Below are 24,255 nucleotides of genomic sequence, written 5' to 3' on the forward strand. Positions count from 1 at the left end.
AGGGCATGACGGGTCTATAAGTCCCCAGATTGCTCCTTTAGGCTGGAAAGCCTAAAATAAAAAAAATTAAAAAAGGATTTCAGCTTCCCAGCCGAAGAAACAGCAGTGTTTACATCTGCCGAGGCTGAGCGTGATGTCAAAACATTGTGCCCGGTCTGCCTAGGTCATAGAGGGAAAGACTGAACAGCCGCTATGACTAAGAGGGAAGGACTGAACAACCGCTATGATGGTTTTTATATGACAGGGAATCACGGGCAGAAAAAGAAGATATCTAAATGATGCCTGCAGCTGCAGGCATCATTCAGATTTAATCACTTAAATTCCAGGACATCATATGATGTCCACCTAAGGAGAAGTGGTTACGTTTATTTCTGTCTGTGACCCCAATGGGGAAAATTTTCTTCCCCTGCTGTCCTTGTGATACCAAGGCGATAAATGAAGTGAGTAATCGTCACCAGGGGAAGAAACACTCAGACAACGATATAAACTTTGTTAAAATTTCAAAACCTTCTCTAATCTAAAATTTTTTATTTCGAATGTGTCTTTGTACCCATGCAACCTTTTTCAATCCATAACATGATATAAAACTTTGACTGGAGTTGGGTTCTAAGTTGTGCCACCTTCAGCTTAATTGTGGCAGGAGAGACTCCCTAAATCCTACCTAATAACTACCAGGTATTTCACTTTGACCCTGGCAGCTGAACAGAATGATCAGAGAGGGAAGGATAGGGCAACACAAGCATCTAGTAGGGATAGCTGTTGCTTGTTTGCCCTAATTGGTACAATTCACAAACGGTTTATTGCTTTTTATGGCATTAAAATGGAAGTTTAATTGGAAAAAATAAGTCCTGCTACATTACTTCAGGCTGCCCCCTTTTGCAGGTATAGCTATGTAAAACATTAAAAATAAGTACCTATACTGTTTAAATTCCAGCAATACACTGTCTCACCCTGCTCTGCACATGCTCAGTTGCTCTCCGTTTTTAGGCACTGTGCTGAGCTTTCAGAGGCTGATCCGCTGACAGACTAAAGATTTACTGCTGTTCAGGGGCTCTGGGCTTCAGCAAAAATGGCAGCCTCCAGCAAGTAGAAACAGGAACAATTCTAGAGGCAATTTACAGAACACACTAATTTTGATAGCATAGTTATTACTGTGGAATGTATGTTCCTTACTAAAAAACTGTATTTTTATCCAAGTTGTTATGGGTAAAGTACCACATTAACCTTAGAAGACAACATTATTCTTGATTTCCTGGCCAAATTCCTTTTAATGCAACACAAAAACAACAGAAATATGAGAAAAATAAAAAACAAAAAGGTAAAATAATAACACCATCATGCTCAAAAAAATTACATTAGCCACAGTGTTTCTCTGAGATGATATGAAATAACGTTGTCTAACCTGTCTGGTGCTTCATTTAATGCTTCTGTAATACTGGCAGGTCCTAGCAAACCCCTCCAGTGCTTTACTGCGTTGTCTTTTACCAGTGCCAGGGCAAGAACGGGACCACTGTCAAGGTTTAATACATAAGATACCCAAATAAATAACATATCTATGGATTATAACATACACTTATCTAAAACAATCATAAAAAATAAATGCAAATGTTTATAAAAGTATTTACCTGATCATTTGCTGTTTAAGCGCTGGGAAATAGTCTTCATTTATATGTTCTCTGTAGAACTCCTCAACTTGTTGCTCACTGAGCATAATTTCCTTTTGCATTGCTATAGAGAAGCCTGCCTCGCGGATACTTTGCAAAACTTCATCTGAATAAAAGTAAAATAAAATTGAAGGAAATGTTTATGGACCCTTTAGACCTGTGTAGTTCTTTGCAGTATGTTACTACACGCAAATTAGCCTACATTGCCTTAAAAATAGCTCCACTTTTATAGCTAAATGTGGTTAGATCCTGATTTATATTTGTTAAATGTTCCAAATCACAGAGCAAAACAAAAAAAATATTTAAAATGACTGTTTACCTTTTACTTTCTTTTATTTAAATCTTACCTAGCTTTTAGATTCTAGGTAACGTTAAGGAAGGGGCTGGGGAGTTATGTTTGCCATAATTAACCGTGCCTGTACTGTGCTGGCAGGTCTTCATTATCAGTTGTAAATTAGATGTGCACGCTTTATTCTAACAAGTGGTTCAAAATCTTAAGGCTTTGGTGATACATTGTATGTGAATGCACTTTAAAAAACTTTCCCTTCACCTCCCTCTAATTGCACATTGCAAGTCATTCTAAACAATATAAGCTGCCTTATAGAGTCCAGTGTATAAACCTGCTCCAAAGAAATGACTAAAAAGGTAAGAAAGATGTTTAATTATTTTTAGGTATGCTGAGTGAATGGATACACATAACACATATATAGTGGGGGTTGCTCAGACTTGACTGAAAAAGTGGAAATAAACTTTAAGGCAGCTCATTTATTTAGATTGGGCTACCAATGCCCAGCAATGGAAGAAAAACAGGACCTGCACTCTTTTTCTGATGCAGTGCATCATGAGGCATGGAAAGTGTATTGTATGATGCAGTATGGGTATTTTGTCCTTTACTGAAAGACAATTGAAATATGTTTGGGACAAACCTAGATCTATACTCAAACAAAAAGGTTAAAGTGATACTAAAGTCTTGTTTTTTTTTTGTTTTTTTTTTAAATAACAAACATGTTATACTTACCTGCTCTTTGCAGTGGTTTTGCACAGTGCAACCCAGATCCTCCTCTTTTCAGGTCCCTCGCCAACACTCCTGACCCCACCATCCTGCCGTGTGCCCCAAAAGCAAGAAGCTTGCTATGGGGGCACCCGAGCCGATCCACTGCTCTGTGTGTCCATTCAGACATTGAGCCATGACTTAGCCCTGCCCACTCTCTCTACTCATTGGCTCAGTGACTTTGGTTGACAGCAGCAGGAGCCAATGCCGCCCGCTGCGTGTCTCAGCCAAAGTCAGGATGGTGAGTCTCGGGCAGCCGAGTCTCTCGTGCAACATCGCTGGATCGAGATGGGGCTCAGGTAAGTATTAGGGGGGTTGCTGCACACAGAAGATTTTTTTATCTTAATGCATAGAAGTCAATAAGATAGAAAAAACCTTCTGTCTTTAGAACCACTTTAAAAGAAAATATATAAGAAAAAATAAGGGACAGACTGGATGGACCACTTGTTTTTTCTTTGTTTTAGAACACGCTCCTACATTTCTATATACTGTACTTTAGCTATAAGGCACTTTCAAAATGAATGGCATTGCTATGCACAAAGTGCCCTGCCCTGTGCATGGGAGTAATGTGCCGTAAAACCTACTTTATCACAAAACAAAAGTTATTCAGAACTCACTGTCACTACAGGATCAAAACTAAAAAAAAAAAAAAAAAATCTGTAAAAGAAATATATGTATTTAAATACAAAAATAAGCATTCTAAAGAATAGAGGTCAGCATTGACAGCATCTATATTTGTTTAGTACATTTGTTTAGCATTTACTCTATGAATGGTCTTTCCTGTAAAGTGTATGTAAACCCTAAGGGCCCTTTCACACGGTGCACCATCCGACGAGGTCTGTTTTGCTCAGCGGGGGATCGATCCGCCGATCCCCGCTGAGCAGGCGGATGACAGCTCCGGCTCCACTCTGTGTGCGCAGACGGAGCTGTCAGATCCCCGCTGTCCTCTATGGGGAGATCAGATGAGAACGAACCGCCTATCCGTTCTCATCCGATCCCATCTGATCCGATCCGAATAGGGTTTCCATCCGTCTGGATTTCACAGACAGGATCGGAGAGCAACGGGTGTCAGCGGACATGTCTCCACTGACATCCGCTGCCCCATAGGGATGCATTGAGCATCCGATCAGGTCCGCCTGAAAAACTGACAGGCGGATCGTATCATATCGCCCATGTGAAAGGAGCCTAACAATGAACTTCTCCTACTTGGTCCCTTTTCTTCTGCTGAATATAACATTGAAAGTGTTTTTTTTAATATTTGTTCGATAAGTGCAAAAAATATCTGCTGATGGTGCAAGAAATATTTCGAGCAAGTGGCATGCCTAGCACATCTTGCACCTGGGGAACGTCATTTATTTTTAACACCAACCCCCCCACCCAAAAAATAAAAAGTATGGCTTTGAAGAAATGAAGCACAGTGTGCCGTGGTAAATTGTGAGTGTGGTGAACGAAATATTGGGGCGTGCCCGGAAGTGACGATGTGAGTGTGGGCTGTGCGCCTTCCCGCTGAACACCTCTCCCGCCAGAGCCTGTAGAGACGCCGAGAGTACACCCGAAAGCAGCAGAGCTAAGTGAGCCGTGACCCGGACGCCGATATCTGAATAGCCCGCACCTCGGGTGAGGAGGGAAAAGCGGCCAGATTACATAGGAGGTCAGAAGCGGAGCTTATCCCGGTCCCGCCGGTCGGAGCGCCGACGGCTCGATCAAGTAAGGGGCTGTATCTCAAACCTCCAGCTGATTGCTTCTATTGCCGAAATTCCCCATTAGCCAGAGCAAATAGAGGCTACGGAGGCAAGAAAGCAAGACCAGCAGGAGGAGAATAGGATACCAGCCTCTCGAGGAACCAGTGCTGCAGATGAGGAGGGGAGAGTACCTGGATGGTGAGCCCCCCTGCTTGGTGTCTGTACAGATTAAAATCTCCAGGAGCGGAGATAGAGGCTGGAGCTGCGGAGGATAGAGGCCTTGAGAGTCGGCCTGGATCAGATACAAGGCAACCCCTGCGGGTTATCCCTTTAAACCAGGTTCCCTCTTATACTGGTATTTTTTAAGGGAAAGGATAGCCACCCTATTGGAAGGACAGTTTGGAATGTGGGTGAGATAATATTTTTTCTTTTCTATCTTATACCCCTTCCCGTATATCTCTATTGTATGCTGGATGGCTATTGACTGTGATATCTATAACGATTAAATTAAGAGACTGAAGAGGAAAAGGGACTGCATTTCTTCTTACTGGTTGTCTGTCCTGTGGCTTTTCCCCGTGGTTATCTGGAATAAAATATCCCAGGGGAGTTAATAGAAGTTGAGAGAGAATAGGCCATAGAATTAAAAAGAAAGTATGACACTAACTAAAAAAAGAAAAGGAAAGAACAATACGACGAAACCTAAAACAAGTAAACCAGAAGGAGAAATAGACAAATACTTTGCTAATAATCATAAGACGTCAAGAGAAATGGCAAGAAGTGGAAATAGTGCCCTAACAAGTCCAGAGTCAGGAGATGTACCTAGCTCTCTGACTGCCTCCCCTACCTCAGAGAATTACCTTGAAAGTCCAGAGGCAAGACAAAGGGAGAATGATACATCTTGCACTTATGTACAGAGCTTATCTCACAACATGGAGCTAAAAGCTATGCTACAAGCCCTCCCAACTAAATCGGACATAGAACAGATGATCAGCAAAATAGAGGAGGTACATCAGAGAGAAATGCAGGAAATAAAGAAAGACATACAAAATATTACAATAGGCTTAGCGGAGGAAGCAGTAGCCAGAAAAAGTATTGGAGAGAGGGTAACATCACTAGAATCAACAAGAGACATACAAAGAGAGATAGATGAGAAGATACAACTACAATTGGAGGAAATAGAAAACAGAAACAGACGTAATAACTTACGTATACGAGGCATACCTGAAATGGTGGGGAAAGAAAAACTGACAGAAGTAGCAGAGGAAATTTTTAAGCAGATCATGAAGGATAAATATCCGGAACATTTGGAGATAGAAAGAATACACAGAACCCTTGGCCCTAGAAGCAAAGACGAGAGAAGACCGAGAGATGTGATCTGTAGACTATTTCATTATGTACATAAAGAGGCGATTCTAAGGCTAGTGTGGGATAACCAGGATATAAAAGTGGAAGGAGTACCAGTTAAGATATATGCAGACATTGCCAGAGGTACACTGAGGAGAAGAGCTCTCTTGAGACCATTATTAGAATTGGCAAGAAAAGCAGGATGCACATATAGATGGGGGTTCCCATTTTCGGTAACGTTCCGTAGGAATGGACAGTATTTTAACCTTAGAACATACCAAGACAGGATGGCATTCTTTTCGTTTATAGAGACAGACCCTATTCAAATAGTAAATTGGCTGAATCGACTGCCTAATGAGAACCCGCCAGTACACCATCAACAACGGGAGAAAAGACCAGAGACCCTATCGAGAGAAGAGAGGAGATAAAGAAATTTGACTATTAAGAGACTGTACTGTTCCTACGGGAAATAAGGGTTAATTATTGATACATCCTTCTCGCCCCCCCCCTCCCTTTTTTTTTTCTTTCTTGACACAGTTTTGAATATAGGATGGAAGTCATTCCTCTTGTCACTAATTTTATAGGTGGTATGGAGAAGTGGAAGGGGGGGGTTTTTTTTTTTTTTTTTTTTTCTTGACACAGTTTTGAATATAGGATGGAAGTCATTCCTCTTGTCACTAATTTTATAGGTGGTATGGGGAAGTGGAAGGGGGTTTTTTTTTTTTTTTTCTTGACACAGTTTTGAATATAGGATGGAAGTTATTCCTCTTGTCACTAATTTTATAGGTGGTATGGGGAAGTGGAAGGGGTTTTTTTTTTTTTTTTTTTTTTTTTTTTGTTTTTCTTTTACACAGTTATTGAAATATAGAATGGAAGTTGTTCCTCTTGTCACTAATATTATAGGGGGTACGGGGGAGGGGGGGGTTTCTTTTCCCCCTTTTTTTTTTTTTTTTTTTTTGTTTTTTTTTTTTTTTTGTTGTGTGTTTTATGAAGTATATAAAGGTTAATTCACAATTTAATTCGGTAGAATAAGAGGGGGATGAGAAGAGGAGGATTGAGTTATTGAATATGAAAATGTTGTGATATCCATATTATGATGAATAGCGTTTGTGTAGATGGGGGGAGGGATGGATGGGGAGGTAAGGGAGGGGAAGAGGGAGGTTTCCCTCGACCCTACCCCCTCCCCATCAATCCCCGGGACCATTACTCAAGTATTTTGATGTTTTCCTTTTTTTTTTTTTTTTTTTTTGTAATTCAGTGAGAAGGGAATGTCACTGTCTATTAAGGGAAACCAAAGACCATGAAGGGAAAGAGAGGAATGCCGGTAGACCTTAGAATAAGATATGGCCAAAATATGTTGATAAAAAGTGGTGGGAGGAGGTGGGGGAGAGTCCACAGAGAGTCACTTCGGGGCACGACCCTACTAATAAAGTCACACAAGTGGCACGAAAGTGGGCGTGTGAAATAAGGATACATTTTTTGTTATCCGAAACTACGGAAGAGAAGGCCGTTCTCTTGTAGAGACCGACCTTCTCGAATCCGTAGGGGGGGGGGGTTTTTTTTTTTTTTTTTTTTTTTTTTTTTTTTTTTCTTCTTCTTTATCCATGAGCGAATGATGGAGGATGTAAAGGTGGTTTCATATAATGTAAAGGGACTTAATACCCCAGAAAAAAGGCACATGTTATTATCTGAATTAAAGCAGTCACATACTAGTATAGCGCTGATACAAGAAACGCACTTCAGGACAGATAAATTACCGTTTCTTAAAAATAGAAATTTTTCATATGCATACCATTCCACTTATACACAAGCAAAAGCAAGAGGGGTTTCCATACTCATTGCAAACTCTGTTCCATGGACTTTCCAAGACAAAATGCAGGATCCGGAAGGAAGATTCTTGTTTGTTAGGGGGAAAATAGGGGAAATACAAATAACAATAGCAACAATATATGCACCCAATAGCAGACAAGACAGCTTTATAGCTAAGGTAGTAGAGAAGCTCATGAGGTTCTCAGAAGGACAGTTAATTATGGGGGGAGATTTTAACTGCCCATTAACACCAGCCCTGGATATATCAACAGGGACATCGACTTTTTCAGCAGGAAGGAATAAAAAGATTTTAAAAATACTATATAATGCTCAACTTATAGACGCATGGCGGCTACAACATCCTTCTGAAAAAGAATACACATTCTTTTCTACACTGCATAAGACCTACTCTAGAATTGATTTTTTTCTTATACCTCATGCCCAATTACAATCAGTTCAAAATACAAGTATAGGCAGTATCACATGGTCAGACCATGCACCTATATTTTTGTTATATAAATTAACAGCGAATTCTGCACAGGGGAGGAGCTTCTGGAGGCTGAATGAAAGCCTACTACAAAAAGAAGAGATACTAAGGGAAGTCGAGAAAGAAATGAAAAGCTTTTTTGAAATAAACGAGCAACCGGATTGTAAGATGGGAATACTTTGGGAGGCCCATAAGGTAGTCGTGAGAGGGCTCCTTATAAAACATGGAGCACGTATTAAAAGAGAAAGAAATGAGCAACTGTCACAACTCCTAGGAAAACTTAGGGAACTTGAGACAGAACATAAACAAAGACCGATAGATGCAACCTTGATCGAGTTAAAACTAGTCAGGAAAAAGATAACAGATTTGATGCAGTATAAAGCAAAAGCTGCCTTACAAAGGTGCCGTAAGTTAAATTACGAGGCGGGTAACAAATGTGGGAAAGTACTGGCTAGAACTGTTCGGGAGCAGAGGACGAGATCTTATATACCATATATTACCTCAAGAGAAGGAATTAAAAAAACTTTACCTACACAAATATTGAAAGAATTTGAGACATATTATACCTCTCTGTATAACTTACAGGAGACACCCCCCCAACAACAAGATATAGATCAATATCTAGTTCAGTCACAGCTACCTAGACTCTCGGAGGAGGATCGTGAAAGCTTGGAGGCTGAGATTACACTAGAGGAAATAAAACAGGCAGTTAAGGCAATGAACCCTGGGAAAGCACCTGGCCCAGATGGCCTAACGGTACAATATTATCAGGTGCTGTTCCATATCTTAGGACCATATATGGTAAAGTTATACAATGCATCAGGTTTGGATGGGAAGCTGACGAGAGACACACTTACAGCCCATATCTCATTAATACTAAAAGAGGGTAAAGATCCAGCTATATGTGGCAGCTATAGGCCAATATCCCTATTAAATGTGGATTTAAAAGTATTGACTAAAATCTTAGCAAGTAGATTGGCAGAATTCCTCCCAAACCTGATACATCTGGACCAAGTAGGCTTTATGTCATCTAGAGAGGCAAAAGACAATACCATAAGAATTCTCAATTTGATGCAAGTAGCAAAAGAAAAAAAGATCCCTTATGTAGTGCTGAGTACGGATGCAGAGAAGGCATTTGATAGAGTGGGCTGGCCTTTTCTGTTTTCCGTACTCAGACACATTGGATTGGGAAAAAATATGCTAGAAAAGATTACTAGGGTATATACAGAACCGATAGCCAGGGTAAAGGCCAACGGGCTATTATCAGAAGCCTTTCCAATAAGAAACGGTACCAGACAGGGATGTCCCCTGTCACCCCTTTTGTTTGCCTTGACGGTGGAACCTTTCCTGTGCAGAGTTAGATCGAACCAGGATATTGAAGGGATAGAGGTAAAAGGGAAACAGTATAAAGTAGCTGGTTATGCAGACGACTTGTTATTCTCCTTGACCAAACCGGGTATTTCTCTGCCAAACCTATTACAGGAATTTAAAAAATTTAATGCTATATCTTATTTAAAAATTAATTATGGAAAATCAGAGGCAATGGGTGTGGGATTACCCGTGGCCCAAATCAACCTATTGAAAACCAGTTTTGGTTTTAGATGGAGGGGTGAGGCAGTGAAATACCTGGGGACCTACATACCAGCGAAGTTAAGCCAGGTGTTCGACCTTAATTTTTTACCCCTTTTGGCAATGACTAGGAAACTACTTAAACAATGGTATGGCGGGCTACACTCTTGGTTCGGTAAATGTAATTTATTGAAAATGATAGTGTTACCAAAATTTTTATACCTGGTGCGTGCACTGCCGGTTAAGATACCGAGTGTTTTTTTTAAGACAATGCACTCTCTTTTTTTGAAATATATATGGGCCCATAAAAGACCTCGCATAGCACGCAGAACTTTAACATTACCGAAAAAAAATGGAGGCCTTGCTTTACCGGACATTCGAACTTATTATTACGCAGCACATCTGAGTAGGATATTGGATTGGTGGCACCACTCGGAAAACAAAATATGGGTACAAATCGAGCAGACTCAAACAGAGATAGACCTAAAGAGGGCGATATGGGTTTTCCAGTGGTTACCTAAGGAATTGAAACATCACCCAATAATAGGAAACACATTGCGGATATGCTCGCACCCAAATATATATAGTAAATTAACAAAGAAGGAATCACCCCTATTCCCAATATTAGGGAACCCACAGTTTATCCCGGGTTTAGATCCTAGAAGCTTTATACCATTGAGAGAAAAGAAACAGGAACAAGCTTCATTATTCCTTATACAAAATAACTGGGTTTCAATTAGCAAATTATTGGAGAGAAATGGATTATACAACTTGCCTTTTTGGCAAGCAGTGCAACTACACCATTTCCTGGACTCGATACAAAATCCAGAGAGGTATAGTAGAGCATTAACAAAATTTGAAAAGTACTGTATAGAACCAGGAAAATTATCACATACATTATCAATCTCCTATGATTTACTGATGAACCCAGAGGAGCAATTCAAACCCCCGTGGGTGGGAAAATGGGAGAGAGACTTGGAGTGTGAACTAATTGAGGAGCAGGTACAGAGGATAGTAAGGTTAGCCTTTAAGCCAGCTAGATGTACCAAGACTCAAGAGATGAACTATAAGTTTATGACGAGATGGTACATCACACCCGAGAAATTACATAATTGGTACCCAAGAGAGACCAGTGAATGCTGGAGATGTAAAAAAGAAATAGGCACGCTGATCCATATCCTCTGGACCTGTACAGAAGTAAAACCTTTTTGGGGAAGAGTAAAAGATATAATTCAGAAATTTACGGAAAGCAGAATAGAGGAAAAGCCAGCCTTTTTTTTGTTACATCTATCGGATATCCCGATAAAGAGATATGAAAACTCGATTGTACCATACCTGGTAAATGCGGCTAAGGCATGTATCCCGAGTAACTGGAAAAAAGTACAACCCCCCTCGATAAGAGAATGGGTAAATAGAGTAGAGGAAATAAGGAGAATGGAAGAGTTGATTGCAACTTCTCAGAATAGGAAGGGAAAATACAAGAAAATATGGGATGTGTGGGGTCAGTTTATAGTCTCTGAAGAAGGGAAGCAACTTATAATAGGATAAAAGCAACCCGGAAGAGCTTACTGACTTATTCGGTCATTCGCCGTGGATAAATGAGTAATTTAAGGAAGGGGGGAGAGGGGGAGGGTTTTTTTTTTTTTTTTTTTTTTTTTTTTTTTTTTTTTTTTTGGGTGGGAGAGGAGGAGGGAGGGAAGGGGGGGAAAAGAAAGGGAAGGGGAAAAAAGAGAAGGAATATAAGAGGGTAAAAGTGGAAGATGAAGATTAAATTAAGTGTTAAAAAGTGATGTAAACTCCACATGGAATGTAGATGTATGTTTTTTCTGTTATGAAGATTCCTGAATAAAATTTATATTTGAAAAAAAAAAATTGTGAGTGTAGTCAAATTGTGGCAAGGGGCACAACATATGCTTTAGAATATGCAGCCAAAGAATTTTCTTTTTTTTTTATTATTATTATTATTTTGCCTTGACTTAATTAACTAAAGTTGTACACATCTTTCTTGCGGCAGATATAAAAATTATCAACATTTTTTAAAATGTTAACTAAAGAAAAGGTAACATCACACATTCTACTTTATTCTGTCTGCAGAAGATTTCAATAAGACCCAAACCTCTTCATGAGATTCAGTTTTGTGGGCTTTCCACTACAAGGAATGTCTGTGTTGGCTTTTTGTGTCTAGAAAATATGCTTACAGGAAAAGAACTTAAAGCGGAGTTCCGGCCTCAAAATCGACTTTGGGCCATCCGCTTCCTGAGTGTCACCTGTAAAAGAAATGGATAGTCACGATTTTTTTTTTTCGTTTACTTACCTTGATATTGAAGAAAATATACTCACCTTTCTTCCTCTTCCTCCCTCTGCGGCCGCGGCCTGTGCCGTCACTTCCTGCTTGCAATGATTCCTGAGATCGGAACGTCATCGCTCCCAGGAATCAATGCGCCTGCACAGGCCCCGCTCGTCACTTCCGGGGCAGGCGCGTCATTCCCTGCTAAACAGCTTTTGGGCATGCCCACAAGCTGTGCAGGGATGACATTCCTGCCCCGGAAGTGACGGCGGGCCGGTGCAGTGCATTGTGGGAATGAAGAGGACACGGAAGAGGACACGGAAGAGGACACGCTGGCTTCAGCAGCCCACACCTGAGATGGCAGCACTGGAGAAGAAATTTTCAAGGTAAGTATTTCTTCTAAAAGGTAAGTGTGACCTGGGACAGTTCAGAGGCTATCCATTGTGGAATGCACTAGCCCTGACTGTCCCGGGGGTATTTTTATTAAAAAATACTTTCCAAGGCCGGAAACAAGTACTGAATCAGCTTTTCCTGTTTATTGTCTATGAACCCCATGCAATAGTTCCCACTGCAATAGCACCACCAGCAAAAACTCCACTAAATAGGGTATCATACAGTACAGTATGGTTATATAACATACCTTTCCTGTCTCTTAAGACATCTGGCCTAATCAGTGCGAGGGTCCTTTCTGGGCTTTTTGAGGCTGATTCCTCTGTGTGTTGTTGCTGTTGTTTAAAAGTGGGAAAGAAGAAGGCTAATTCTCTGCTAGCTTGTTCACGGTCATTGCTCCCATGTACAGCATTGTAAAGAACCTCTGTACCATACTGAGCTCGTAAACTGTAAAACAAAAAATACATATGTTGTTAGTTTACAAACTGTAATAACAGCTTTACACTTTCAAAAAAAAGAAACCAGCTCACATCAACAGTGAAATACACAAACCATAATTTACTAGGGGAAAAGAAAAACGATTTCAATACTTTTTTATATTTTATTAAATAAAATAACAATATAAAACAAAAAATGCAGTTGTCGACTTACCTGTAAAATTCCTTTTTTGACGTACATCCAGGAGACAGAATACAACCAAATAGAAAAGCTCGAAACTGCCCAGGACATAACCCTTCCCACTACCAACACTGCGTTTTGTTATCAAGCAATATTGGAGTAAACCAGAAGGGGTGGACCTGTGTCCTGTAATGTATTTCAACAAAGAGATTTTACAGGTAAGTTCAAAAATCCAACTTTTTCAATTGTACATTACCGGGCACAGGAGAGGTAATTCTTACAATATTGAGATGTCCAAAACCAATCTCATGAGGGCAGGCAACTGCACACAACAGTTAACAGGCCCAACAGGAACAATCCTCTTAACAGAATAAGAAGCGGAATAACTGCGAAGGCCCCTACAGGGGCTCCTGTAGGATATTCAGAATGAGAACGGTGTCCGCCAAAGCCTGAACATCCACCTGGTAAAACTTAGCCAATGTATGAGCAGAAGGCCAGGTGGCCACCTTCTAGACTTGGGAATGGAGGCCTGATGTTAAAAAGCCACAAGCAGCGACAATTGTTGGGTGGGCCTTCACAGAAAAGGGGAACCTTCATTTCAGGTAGCATGTCTACATTTCTTGAATCCACCGGGAAATTATGGATCTAGAGGTAGCCTGTCCCTTCCAGCAACAAGAACAAGGCATTGGATTGACGAATCAATGGCTGTGAGGTGGACTCACAGAGTCCAAACCATAACCAGGCAGTGGAAAGAAATTTACTTAGGAGGTTTTGAAACTGGACAAAAGCGAGGTAACAATATGCTCCGAAATTCCTGGGATCACATTAGGCAGGAAGGAGTTTTGTAAACTAAAAAACCTTGTCTTTGTGAAGTACAAGAAAACTTAGGTGATAACTACAAGAAAGGCAACTTTGCATGATGAGAAAGGAAGAGAAATATCCTGAATAGGCTCAAATGGTGGCCTCCCATGGACCGACAACACCAGACTGTGGTCCCATGGAGTTTTCAGGGAGCATACTTGTCGAACAATTTTTGCAACCACTCTAATAAAGGCTCTGACCCAGGAGAAGGAAGATATCTATTTATGAAGTAGCATAAATCTGATATTTTTAAAGACCTCAAGACCAAGGACTTGTCCAGTTCTAACTAAAGGAAAGGAAGGAAAGATGCCACAGCTTCATCCTGGGAAGAAGCTTTCCCTTTTTGCACCAAGCAAAGTATGCTTTGCCCCTGTGGTGGTAATCTCTATGAAAACAGGGTTTTCTGGCCTTCAGCAAAGTTGAAATCATAGCATCAGTAAGACCAATGTCCCTCAAACTTGGGCATCAACAGCCAAGCTGTCAAAGCCGACTACCATGAAGCAGCATGGAACACAGGAGCTTGAGAGAGAAATAGTCTGGATTGGTCAAGTTGGGCCCATGAAGAGTTCAATACAAGTCTGGCTATGTCCGAGTACTTTGACCTCCTAGGCCAATTTGAAGCAATAAAAAATCACTGTAATGCCTTCTCTCTTTACTTCGAAGTAGATGAGGCAGGAGCGTAAGAGGTGGCAGCGAAAATATGGTTGAACTGATTTGATGGAGTGACTAAGACACATCTACCCTGAAAGATAACCGGACCTGGACACAAACCTGTCCAGTTTGTGGTTGGGTCTACATCTGCCCCCCCCCCCCCCCCACATACTGTTGACAGAACCAGAACATGTTATTCCACTGAAGTCAGAATGACCTCTGCTTCTCAAAGAGCAGCCTTACATCTGGTACCGCTTTGTTGATTTATGTATGCCACTGCCATCGTGTCATTTGATTGGACCCCCACTGTGATTGGACCCCCACTGGAAGTCCCCAGAACAGGTGGGGTCCAAGCACTGAGGGGCAAAATTAATCATCCTGAGCTCCGAGACGTTGATTGGTATCTGGCCTTCCTCTGATGACACATTCCTTGTGCTCACAGGGAGTCCAGGATTCCTACCTTGCTGACAATGGTTTGGTGGTGAATTGGCGCAAGAAGAGGTCTCAAAAAAAAAGAGAAAAAAAAAAAAAAGTCTGGTCCTGGGGACCCGGGGGAGGGGGAGAAGGGAAACACCAGGGGTGGGGGGACCCCCAAACAGTTCAGGGGGTAGCTGTCCACTGTAGCGGCTGCCGGCGGAAGAGACAGAAGAGATCTCTGGGGGGAGACAAGAGGGAAGACAGCGCAGCGCCTTCTAAGTGCAGCAAGACATTTATTGAAGTATGTGCAGCAGTATTACACTCACATTTAGTCGGTGAATAAGATGCAGTTTGTCAAGTAATGTTGATCATCAGGAGCATCACTGGAGCAGGTCCTGGTGGTGGAGGCAGTGGATCCCGGTGAGAGCGGCAGGGGGTTCCTCCGTGTGTACAGGGATGGCCTCGGTGGTGTCCGTGGGCTCCTCGTCAACTGGTGGAACGCTGGCACTCGTGGGTCCTGGGATCCTGGAGTCACTCCTGGCGGTGATGCGGGATGCTACGGCGACGCGTTATCGGAGCATGCGCTCCTTCCTCAGGCCGTGGATGCACCATGTTTGGACAGGGCATTTATGCAGTGATAAGGACGGTGGCTCAGGGGAGGCAAAAAGCATGGCTTGAAAGTCTGCAATAAGTGGAATATAGGTGTTTGGCCACTAGGTGGGGTGTGTGGGTACACAAACTGATGTGGTTAAATGCATGGGGAGGGGGAATAACAGACCATGTGGGAAACTATAGTGTAATAGGACCGTAGTTGAAAACTAAAAATGGGAGGGGGTTTTGTTTTGGGGGTTTTTTTCCACTGGGAGGGATGGAGATGACAAGGGAGGGGGGGGTTTGGGGGGATTATGTGTATAAGTGTCATGGATATGTGTTGCTGTGTGTATGGTGCTATGGGATAAGAATAGGGTACATGGTTTGGGCACGGGGACATATTGGGGGGGGGGAGGGGAAGGACATGTTGGGTGTTGGGGGGGGGTGGAGGAGGGGAAGATGTGATGTAAAAAAAAAAAAAAAAAAAAAACGCATGTACAATAACTGGGGATGGTTTTGGTTGGTTGTAGCTGTTTTGGGGGGGGGGGGGGGGTTGTGGGGGTTTTTGTTTTCACGGGCAGTTTGATCCATTGATCCGGGGGGGGGGGGGGAATGGAAGGGTGTTGTGTTGTCTTAACAAAAAAACAAAAAAAAAAAAACAAAAATCCCAGGACCCACGAGTGCCAGCGTTCCACCAGTTGACGAGGAGCCCACGGACACCACCGAGGCCATCCCTGTACACACGGAGGAACCCCCTGCCGCTCTCACCGGGATCGACTGCCTCCACCACCAGGACCTGCTCCAGTGATGCTCCTGATGATCAACATTACTTGACAAACTGCATCTTATTCACCGACTAAATGTGAGTGTAATACTGCTGCACATACTTCAATAAATGTCTTGCTGCACTTAGAAGGCGCTGCGCTGTCTTCCCTCTTGTCTACCTTGCTGACAGACTATGACTTGGGACGGAAAGACCATGGTTACCTGGTCTTGGAGTCATAGGCCATTCCAAGGACAGAATCCTTTTTTCCTATGCTACTAGGATATTGAGTTGTGGCAGTCTTGTACAACTGGTCCAAAGCAGTGAACAGAGCTGCATTTTATTTAGTGCACTAGGCATGTTTGATGGCATGCAGCTTGAAGGAGGCAAGACGCGAAACTGCAGTTTGTAGCCTCTGGATAAAATGTTTTGGAGGCTGCCAAGCATCTCCCGACACACACACTTGCAGAAGTGGCGATGGCCATTCGCTGTAAAAAAATTTATTTTAAATGGGTTGCCCAAGGAATGGGCAATAAAGCATACATAAAGAATTTTTTCAGACGCATCACACCACAACATATGTTAATGCTTTACCATGTACTGTGGCGCACTGCAACACATGTACATCTGTACTGCATTGCCTTAGTACGTTGAGGTGGCATTCAAAATGAATAGCACCACAATGTGCCAACACATATATCATGCCTTGCGGTAAGACATCTTATTGCAAAAGCATGTTTCAGGCTTAACTTTGGGTTCACACTAATATGCTTTAGTTTTCATCCATTTATTAAAGTGTGTTTTCAACTTTTATTCCTTTATGTGCATTTTTATTGTGTATTTTCTTGGATTATGTGCTCAGCATCTAAAGAGCTGTGAGAAGAGCCTGTCATTTTCTAAATAAAGCTAGGCTAGGAAGACTATTTAAAAAGAATGACATCATCACATGCTAATGCAGTATTGTGTTCAAACAATCATTGCATTAACACACGTTACTGCAACACACCAAATGGACCAAAATTACCCTAAAGCAAAATTTGACTATGACAGAATTACAAAATTAAAAAGTAATATTCATATGAAATGTACTACTACTGCACAACTTTATAGCATGGCTATTGCAAGCCCAAGACAGATACTGCTATTTATTTACCTTTCAGGATTTTCTTTCTTGGCGATTTCTACATCAGTCGGGCCAATAAACTCTCTCCATGCAGGGATCACATCCTCTTCTCCGGATTTAGATATGATAAGAACATGACATGGGCCACTAGACATGAATTGAATCAGCTCTTGAAATTTCTCCTGTTCAAAAATACAGCAGTGATTCATCAAGAATATGCTGTAATGATGGATGTTTACCACAGCTAACATTTTGAAGTAATTTCATACATGTCAGTGCATTCGGTAAAGCGAATTTTTCAATGTACAATGCTGCATAGTGTTCTCTATTCGTATGTCAAATTGGTTCTGGTTTCTGAAAAAGGCCAAAGACTACCCAATACTAGCATCCCAAAAACAACACTACAAACAAAGAATTTAAAGTGAACTTTGAACAAAAATGCAGGGTCTGCTTCAATAACAGACCCTCACACAAGAAAAAAGATCTTACAAAAGGGTGCCAAAAGTAAGCATTTGTAGTGCTGGTTTTTCTTGGAGGCAGCAGTGATGAACAGCGAAGTCACCAGTGCCTTAGAAAACGGTGGAAAGTCAGGATCTAACGTAAGTAATTTTTTTTTTCTACAATGCCTTATTTTTGGCACCCTTGTATAACCTTTCTTTTTTTTTTTTTTTTTTTTATTGGAGGGGGGCTTTTAAAGCATTTTCAGCCGAGTTCCACTTAAAAAAAAACTCACAACGTTGCAGCTGTCTTATAACCTCAATAAGTGGGCATCATCTCTCTGCCTCACCTTCAGCTACTGTTCACCTGTTAGTGAGGTTGGCCCTGGTCTTCTACGGAAGAATCTTCAGGGAAGCTGGCAGGGGGATTAATCAGAATTGTTTGACACACAGGGGAGGTGTATCAGCAGCCACTGATTTCACCATAAAGTGTAACTGTGAATGCTGCTTGTATTGTATATACTGTTAAACTGTGGGGCTTGTCAGGCAGTACACCTGTTAATGGAAGGGTTAGAAACGTGTATTGATGAACTTCATACTTACAAAATATACCCACTAGGGAATATTTATAAAGCTGTGTAGGTAACTTTCACCAAACATTCGCTGGTGAATCAAACAGTCATTTAAAATACATGCACTAGTAAGATTCATCTGTAGTGAATATTTGGTGACTGTCGGCTTTATACATACACTATATTAACAAAAGTATTGGGACAACTGTCTTTACACACACATGAATTTTAATGGCATCCCAGTCGTAGTCCATAGGGTTCAATATTGAATTGGCCCACCCTTTGCAGCTATAACAGCTTCAACTCTTCTGGGAAGGCTGTCCAAAAAGTTTAGGAGTGTGTCTATGGCAATATTTGAACATTGTTCCAAAAGCACATTTGTGAGGTCAGGCACTGATGTGGATAAGAAGGCCTGGCTCGCAATCTCCACTCTAATTCATCCCAAAGGTGTTCTGTTGGGTTGAGGTCAGGCCAGTCAAGTTCCTCCACCCCAAACTTGCTCATCCATGTCTTTATGGACCTTGCTTGCACTAGTCCAAATCATTTAATGGAGGGGGAATTATGGTGTGAGGTTGTTTTTCAGGGGTTGGGCTTGGCCCCTTAGTTCCAGTGATGGGAACTCTTAAGGTGTCAGCATGCCAAGACATTTTGGACTATTTTATTTGAGGTGGCCCCTTCCTGTTCCAAATGCACAAACAAGGTCCAAAAAAAAATAGATGCGTGCGTTTGGGGTAAAGGAACTTGACTGGCCTGCACAGGGTCCTGACCTCAACCCGATAGAGCACTTTGAGCCAAGCCTTCTCATCCACATCAGTGCCTGATCCTACGGACTAAGACTGGGATGCCATTAAAGTTCATGTGCATGTAAAGGCAGGGGTCTCAATACTTTTGGTAATATAGTGTATGCCCCACTAACTGTTTATCCATACATCTACAACCTACAATAGAAGTTAAATAGACCCCGTAATATGCATGGGACATTTCTAATATAAAAGATCTGGGCCTATCTAGTGATAATGAGGTGGCCTGCTAGGATAAATCACTTGCCAGATAAAAGGAAATTTGTGCAGGCATTGCTGTCCAGAAAACTATGACAACATGAAGGGTTACTCTCTTTAACTGCTTGTATTTAACTGATCTTTGCATCATATAGTCAGTATATACCTCTCCTGCTCTGTGTTGATAGAAGTCTCTGGCTTCAGACTCCGTCATAATCTTCTCTTCATTGGCCAAAATCTCAAACCCAGCCTCTTGTATCTGAAATAAACACAATACTTTTATAGTATGTTTTGATCACATTTCTAACATACTCAGCAAAGAGCTTTAAGATCTTTAACATTAATAAATATCCATTTCTTACCTTCATTATTATTTCATCTGCTTTTCCGTGGGCGACAGCATCAGGTTTAATAATAGCCACTGTGTAAGACTTCCCCGATGGAACTACAACAGTAAAATAAAATGTAAAATTAATATATTGAACATTTAAAACAGAATATATTGCATCATAAATACAACAGGCTTACTGAGATTTGTATTACTGTACCAAAAGGTTTAGGCTTACAGCTTATAGAGTTCAAACAATATAGGTAAGTGTCATAGTTTTTGGTGTTTGCGTTATCTTGCTTTTCTTTTTGCCATATGAACGGTAACTAATCCGGAGTGCTCCAGCATTGTAGGAGCGAGTTTCAATCAGTTGACTACTCTCCTTTGTACCCATCTAACAGTGCTCACCTACTGTCGGAGAGTTTAATTTCATTTATTTTACTTTAGGCCACGAATAGACCAAGGAGGACAACCTAAATGCCCTCAGGCATCATGATCAGCCAGTGGGACCATGAATAAAAAAAGGTATGTTTGAAAAAACTACCCTTGTGTAAATGGTAATAGGAGGAACTGATACATAACTCAGGTAGGTAGGTAGGAATAAGGATTGGGATAGCCAGGCAGCTAAATCAAGCTTGATGGTGGGTTCCTCAAAACATCCAATCGTTGCCAGCAAAAAAGAAAAAAAAAAAAAGGTGGAATGGGTGACAATCATCTCAGTTCTGTAGTTCAGTTTGAGTGGGAAACCCCTTAATATGTGGAAAATGTAATTGCTCACATATTTTTTACTTACACAGTTCATCATCCTCAGCCTGTGTTGGGATAGGAGACGTCTCCTCTTCTTCCTCTAGAAGAGCCTCATCTTTTACCTTAGAAAACATTAAAGTGATTCCCTAAAACATTGTAATGAGCCTTACACATGAAATCTGCTCTAAACAAGCAGTAGGCTGTTAATGCTTTTTTTAAAATAGGCTGCACGCATGGGTGTATTGCCCATGCAGATTAAATACATATACTTCTGGTGAGTCAGGTGTCCTACAGCAGCTATGAGGCATAAAGCCTTAAGCCTAGTACACAGGGGCCGATTGTTAGACAACATCGGCCGGTTCAATAAAAACCTCCTGACATTCGGGCCAACGTGCATGGATAACTTATTCCAGTATTGCGCTAGAGCCCCCAACAATGTCCTTATGTACAGGGTGATTTATGGGGTAGCTTCATGAGTCTTTCACAAAAGGGGGTTAAAATGACAGGTATGCACACCACCTTGCAGCTCTGTGAACCCTACGGACTAAGACTGGGATGCCATTAAGTTCATGTGTGTGTAAAGGCAGGTGTACCAATACTTTTGGCAATATAGTGTATTAGGACTAAAATAAACTATATTTAAATTGATACAGGGCAGATACTAGGGTATAATGTCTGGAACTTTGTCATACATCTACACAACTTTACGTAAGCTAAAAAAAAAAAAAAAAAAAAAAAACAGTTTCTTACCACTTTGCGATCTAGGCCTTGGTTCAAAACTTTCTTCTCTGCTTCAAGTTGGTCTATGATAGTTTTCTGTAGTAATGGAGCATTGGCTCCTCTCACTACGGCAACAAGTTCCCCTCCCTTGCCAGATATAATGCAAGAAAATAGCAGTCATAAATCAGACAACTAAATAGTACACAAAATTAAAGAGTTTTTTTTTTTTTTAATGATAATGATTAGAATCAGTGTTGGGGGTAACGAGTTACAAAGTAACGGATTACAGTAACTACATTACTTTTTTTGGTAACGAAGTAACGTAACTAGTTACAATACTAATATTGGTAACTACACTACTTTACTAGGCTATAGGAAGTAACTACACTACTTTACTAGGCTATAGGAACGCGCTTTCCTGCGTTACCCAAGCCGTGCGATACAATCGTTATTTCGAAGAATAGAGAGGGATGAAGTTTATGACTTTTTGTTGCACTTTATGTTTTATTCTGTTTTTTCAGGTTTTGTTCTCATGTTTCCCAAAGCCTGTGTTTATACAATAAACTCTATGCAGAAAGAGAGTCATGTATCTTCTTCTACACGGTCAATTAAGAAAGAGGAAAGGTAAGTAATAAGTAGTGAAGTTACTTTTCAAATGCAGTAACTAGTAAAGTAATCTAGTTACAATTTACAGAAGTAACTAGTAACTAGTTACATTATTTGAGTAACTACCCCAACACTGATTAGAATACAAAAAAAAAAATGATCTTATACATTTGTGACTTGTTTCTTTGAGCAGGTACTCTTATGGCGCTTTTCCACTGCATGAAACCGTACCGGCTCGGCACGCTTTTGTGCTTTTCCACTGCGGTACCGCATGGTATAGGGTCGGAATGGTTCGGTACGGTACGGTATAGGTTTGCTTTTCCACTGCATGGAACCGAACGGTACGGTATGGTACGGCTCTGAAAAAACAGTACCTACTCGATTGTGGTTCCAACAGGTACCAAACTGGTACCATATCCCACAATCCTTTGCATGCAGTCACTACTAGCCACTGATTGGTCAGAGAATCACACCCACCCCGTTGTTATCCCACCCACTTAACTTTAGTACTACTTTAGTGGAAAAGCAAACCTATACCGTACCGTACCGAACCGTTCCGACACTATACCATGCGGTACCAGCAGTGGAAAAGCGAACCGGGCCAAGCAGGGCCGAGTAGAGCCGAGCCGATACTAGCCGGTACTTGCAGTGGAAAAGTGCCATTAGTTATGCAAACATTGCTGTATGTGGGGATAATCTATGGCAATCATTGCCTGCTAGAGTTTTAGGCTTGGATACAAATGTGTCTTACAAGACCCCAAAATTACACTAAGTAAAAGTAATAAAAAAAGAAAGTACAGCGCCTTGGTACAAAATCTGAACAGGGACGGAGCCATATCTTAAGCATCAGTGTTTTCTAATGAGAAAGAGGTATATAAGAGGTATATATCTGTTTATTTTAAGTCACAGAAACCTACTAAAGACTTACACATCAAATAAAAATAAAGAAAAGTATTATGAAGTAAAAATAAATGTCACTTTATTCTGTTTAATTCTAAATTCCAGACTCAAAATCAACTGGTTAACAAAGAAGAAGTTTTTTATGGGTCCCAAGATGTAATAACTCATGGCCAGCTGCACATTTCATTTTCCTGTACTCATATCTATTCCAGATATTTATTAATAAAATTATTATTTTCAAGGATGTTGATAGAGTTATTTAATGAGCTGCTGAACAAAGAGCCATATTCTTGAATATAAACTGGTAATTGTTATAATTAGCTCTCAATTATTATGTAGTGTGGTGTTTAGGTATTTTTGTTTTTTTCCAGTGGCTCTAAATATAACTTACAGCAAAGAAAAGAAAAGTGGGTTCGCATTTGCCTCTGTATTTCTCGAGTGCATCAATACTATCAGCTTCAGCCTGCAACAGAAAATAAAAGGTTAGTAAACTTACATTAAACAAGGCAAAATCTGTATAAACACTTTTTCAAAAGTACCATTGATTAAATTCCTATTCACACCCATGCGTCACGCATGTTACTTGGAATCCCCCATAGGTTTTAATTGGGCCTAGTTTCCATATATGCTTTGCATACATTTTTATGTGCTGCAAATTAATCCTAACTGGGACTCATTTCTGAAAACAGTCTTCTTTGCCTAGCTACATTTGAAAACGACATATATGGTAAAAGCATGAAAACGTGGTTTGAAAAATGGATGAAAACGAAATGCATAGGTGTGAAGCCAAACTTAGGGCTGCATCACACTTTTGCAATCACGTGCATTACCACAATGCAAGACGAGTCATACTGAATGACACCCCAAAAGCACTTAGGTAACGCAGCTCCAACGCACGTGTTACAGCTTTTGTGGAATAAATGCTGCTTTTTGGTCCATTACTCCACAGCTCATTCAAAATAAATGAGCACATGTTAATGCATTAAACAATTAATGTGGATGCGTTAAGCCAACACACAAGTACAGAGAAGTGTAAAACCAGCCTTAAAGTGATTGTAAATGCTCACCTTGTAAAACAATCCATTCAGTTTAAAATAGAAATGAAAAGCAAAACATTTGTGAATAGATATTGAAAAAAAAAAATTACCTTTTTTCCCTTTTTTATAAGTGATCATATTTCCTCTGTTCTTGAGTGCATTAAAGCTGGGGGGAGGAGCAGCAACAGTACACTGAGCTTCCCAGTGAATGGCTGTGCAGGGAAGGCGTGCCAGAACAAGTCTGATCATTGGAGGATAGTAGGCTGAGTTCCCAGCACAGCTGGAGAACTGACCAGGCTGTGCTCTCCTACCTAGTGTGGCCAGTTTTTAATAGGAAAGCAGAGAGTCTGGCAGGAACACCAGGGATTTCACACAGGAAGCGATAGAAAAAATCAGGATACTTTTTCATATAAGTACATGATACAGCATGCACATATCAGGAATATGAAATGTTGGGTAAACACTTTAATAATAAGTGCACAAGCACAAAACCCAAGTACAAAAATATAATATATCACAGTCCTTAGATGTGAGTCTGCATTTTAGTTTTCTAAGGTGCCAAATGTTAGTTCACCTTTACCTTATTTTGTAAATACTTTAGGC

General features: G+C 40.8%; 1 protein-coding gene across 1 annotated transcript in view; it reads right to left on the reverse strand.

Moving 5' to 3' along the window:
• NME9 (NME/NM23 family member 9) overlaps positions 1-24,255 on the reverse strand; it is an 81,821-nt gene that overhangs the window by 22,134 nt on the left and 35,432 nt on the right. The window contains exons 4-12 of the mRNA XM_082262097.1: positions 23,007-23,078; positions 21,140-21,256; positions 20,436-20,511; positions 19,677-19,759; positions 19,481-19,573; positions 17,338-17,489; positions 12,534-12,730; positions 1,626-1,770; positions 1,403-1,510 (exon numbers count right to left, since the gene is read on the reverse strand). Coding sequence (XP_082118223.1) covers positions 1,403-1,510; positions 1,626-1,770; positions 12,534-12,730; positions 17,338-17,489; positions 19,481-19,573; positions 19,677-19,759; positions 20,436-20,511; positions 21,140-21,256; positions 23,007-23,078 — 1,043 coding nt within the window. The remainder of the gene's footprint in view (positions 1-1,402; positions 1,511-1,625; positions 1,771-12,533; positions 12,731-17,337; positions 17,490-19,480; positions 19,574-19,676; positions 19,760-20,435; positions 20,512-21,139; positions 21,257-23,006; positions 23,079-24,255) is intronic.

Source organism: Pelophylax lessonae, assembly GCF_965119305.1.
Source record: "Pelophylax lessonae genome assembly, chromosome: 6".
Taxonomy (NCBI): domain Eukaryota; kingdom Metazoa; phylum Chordata; class Amphibia; order Anura; family Ranidae; genus Pelophylax; species Pelophylax lessonae.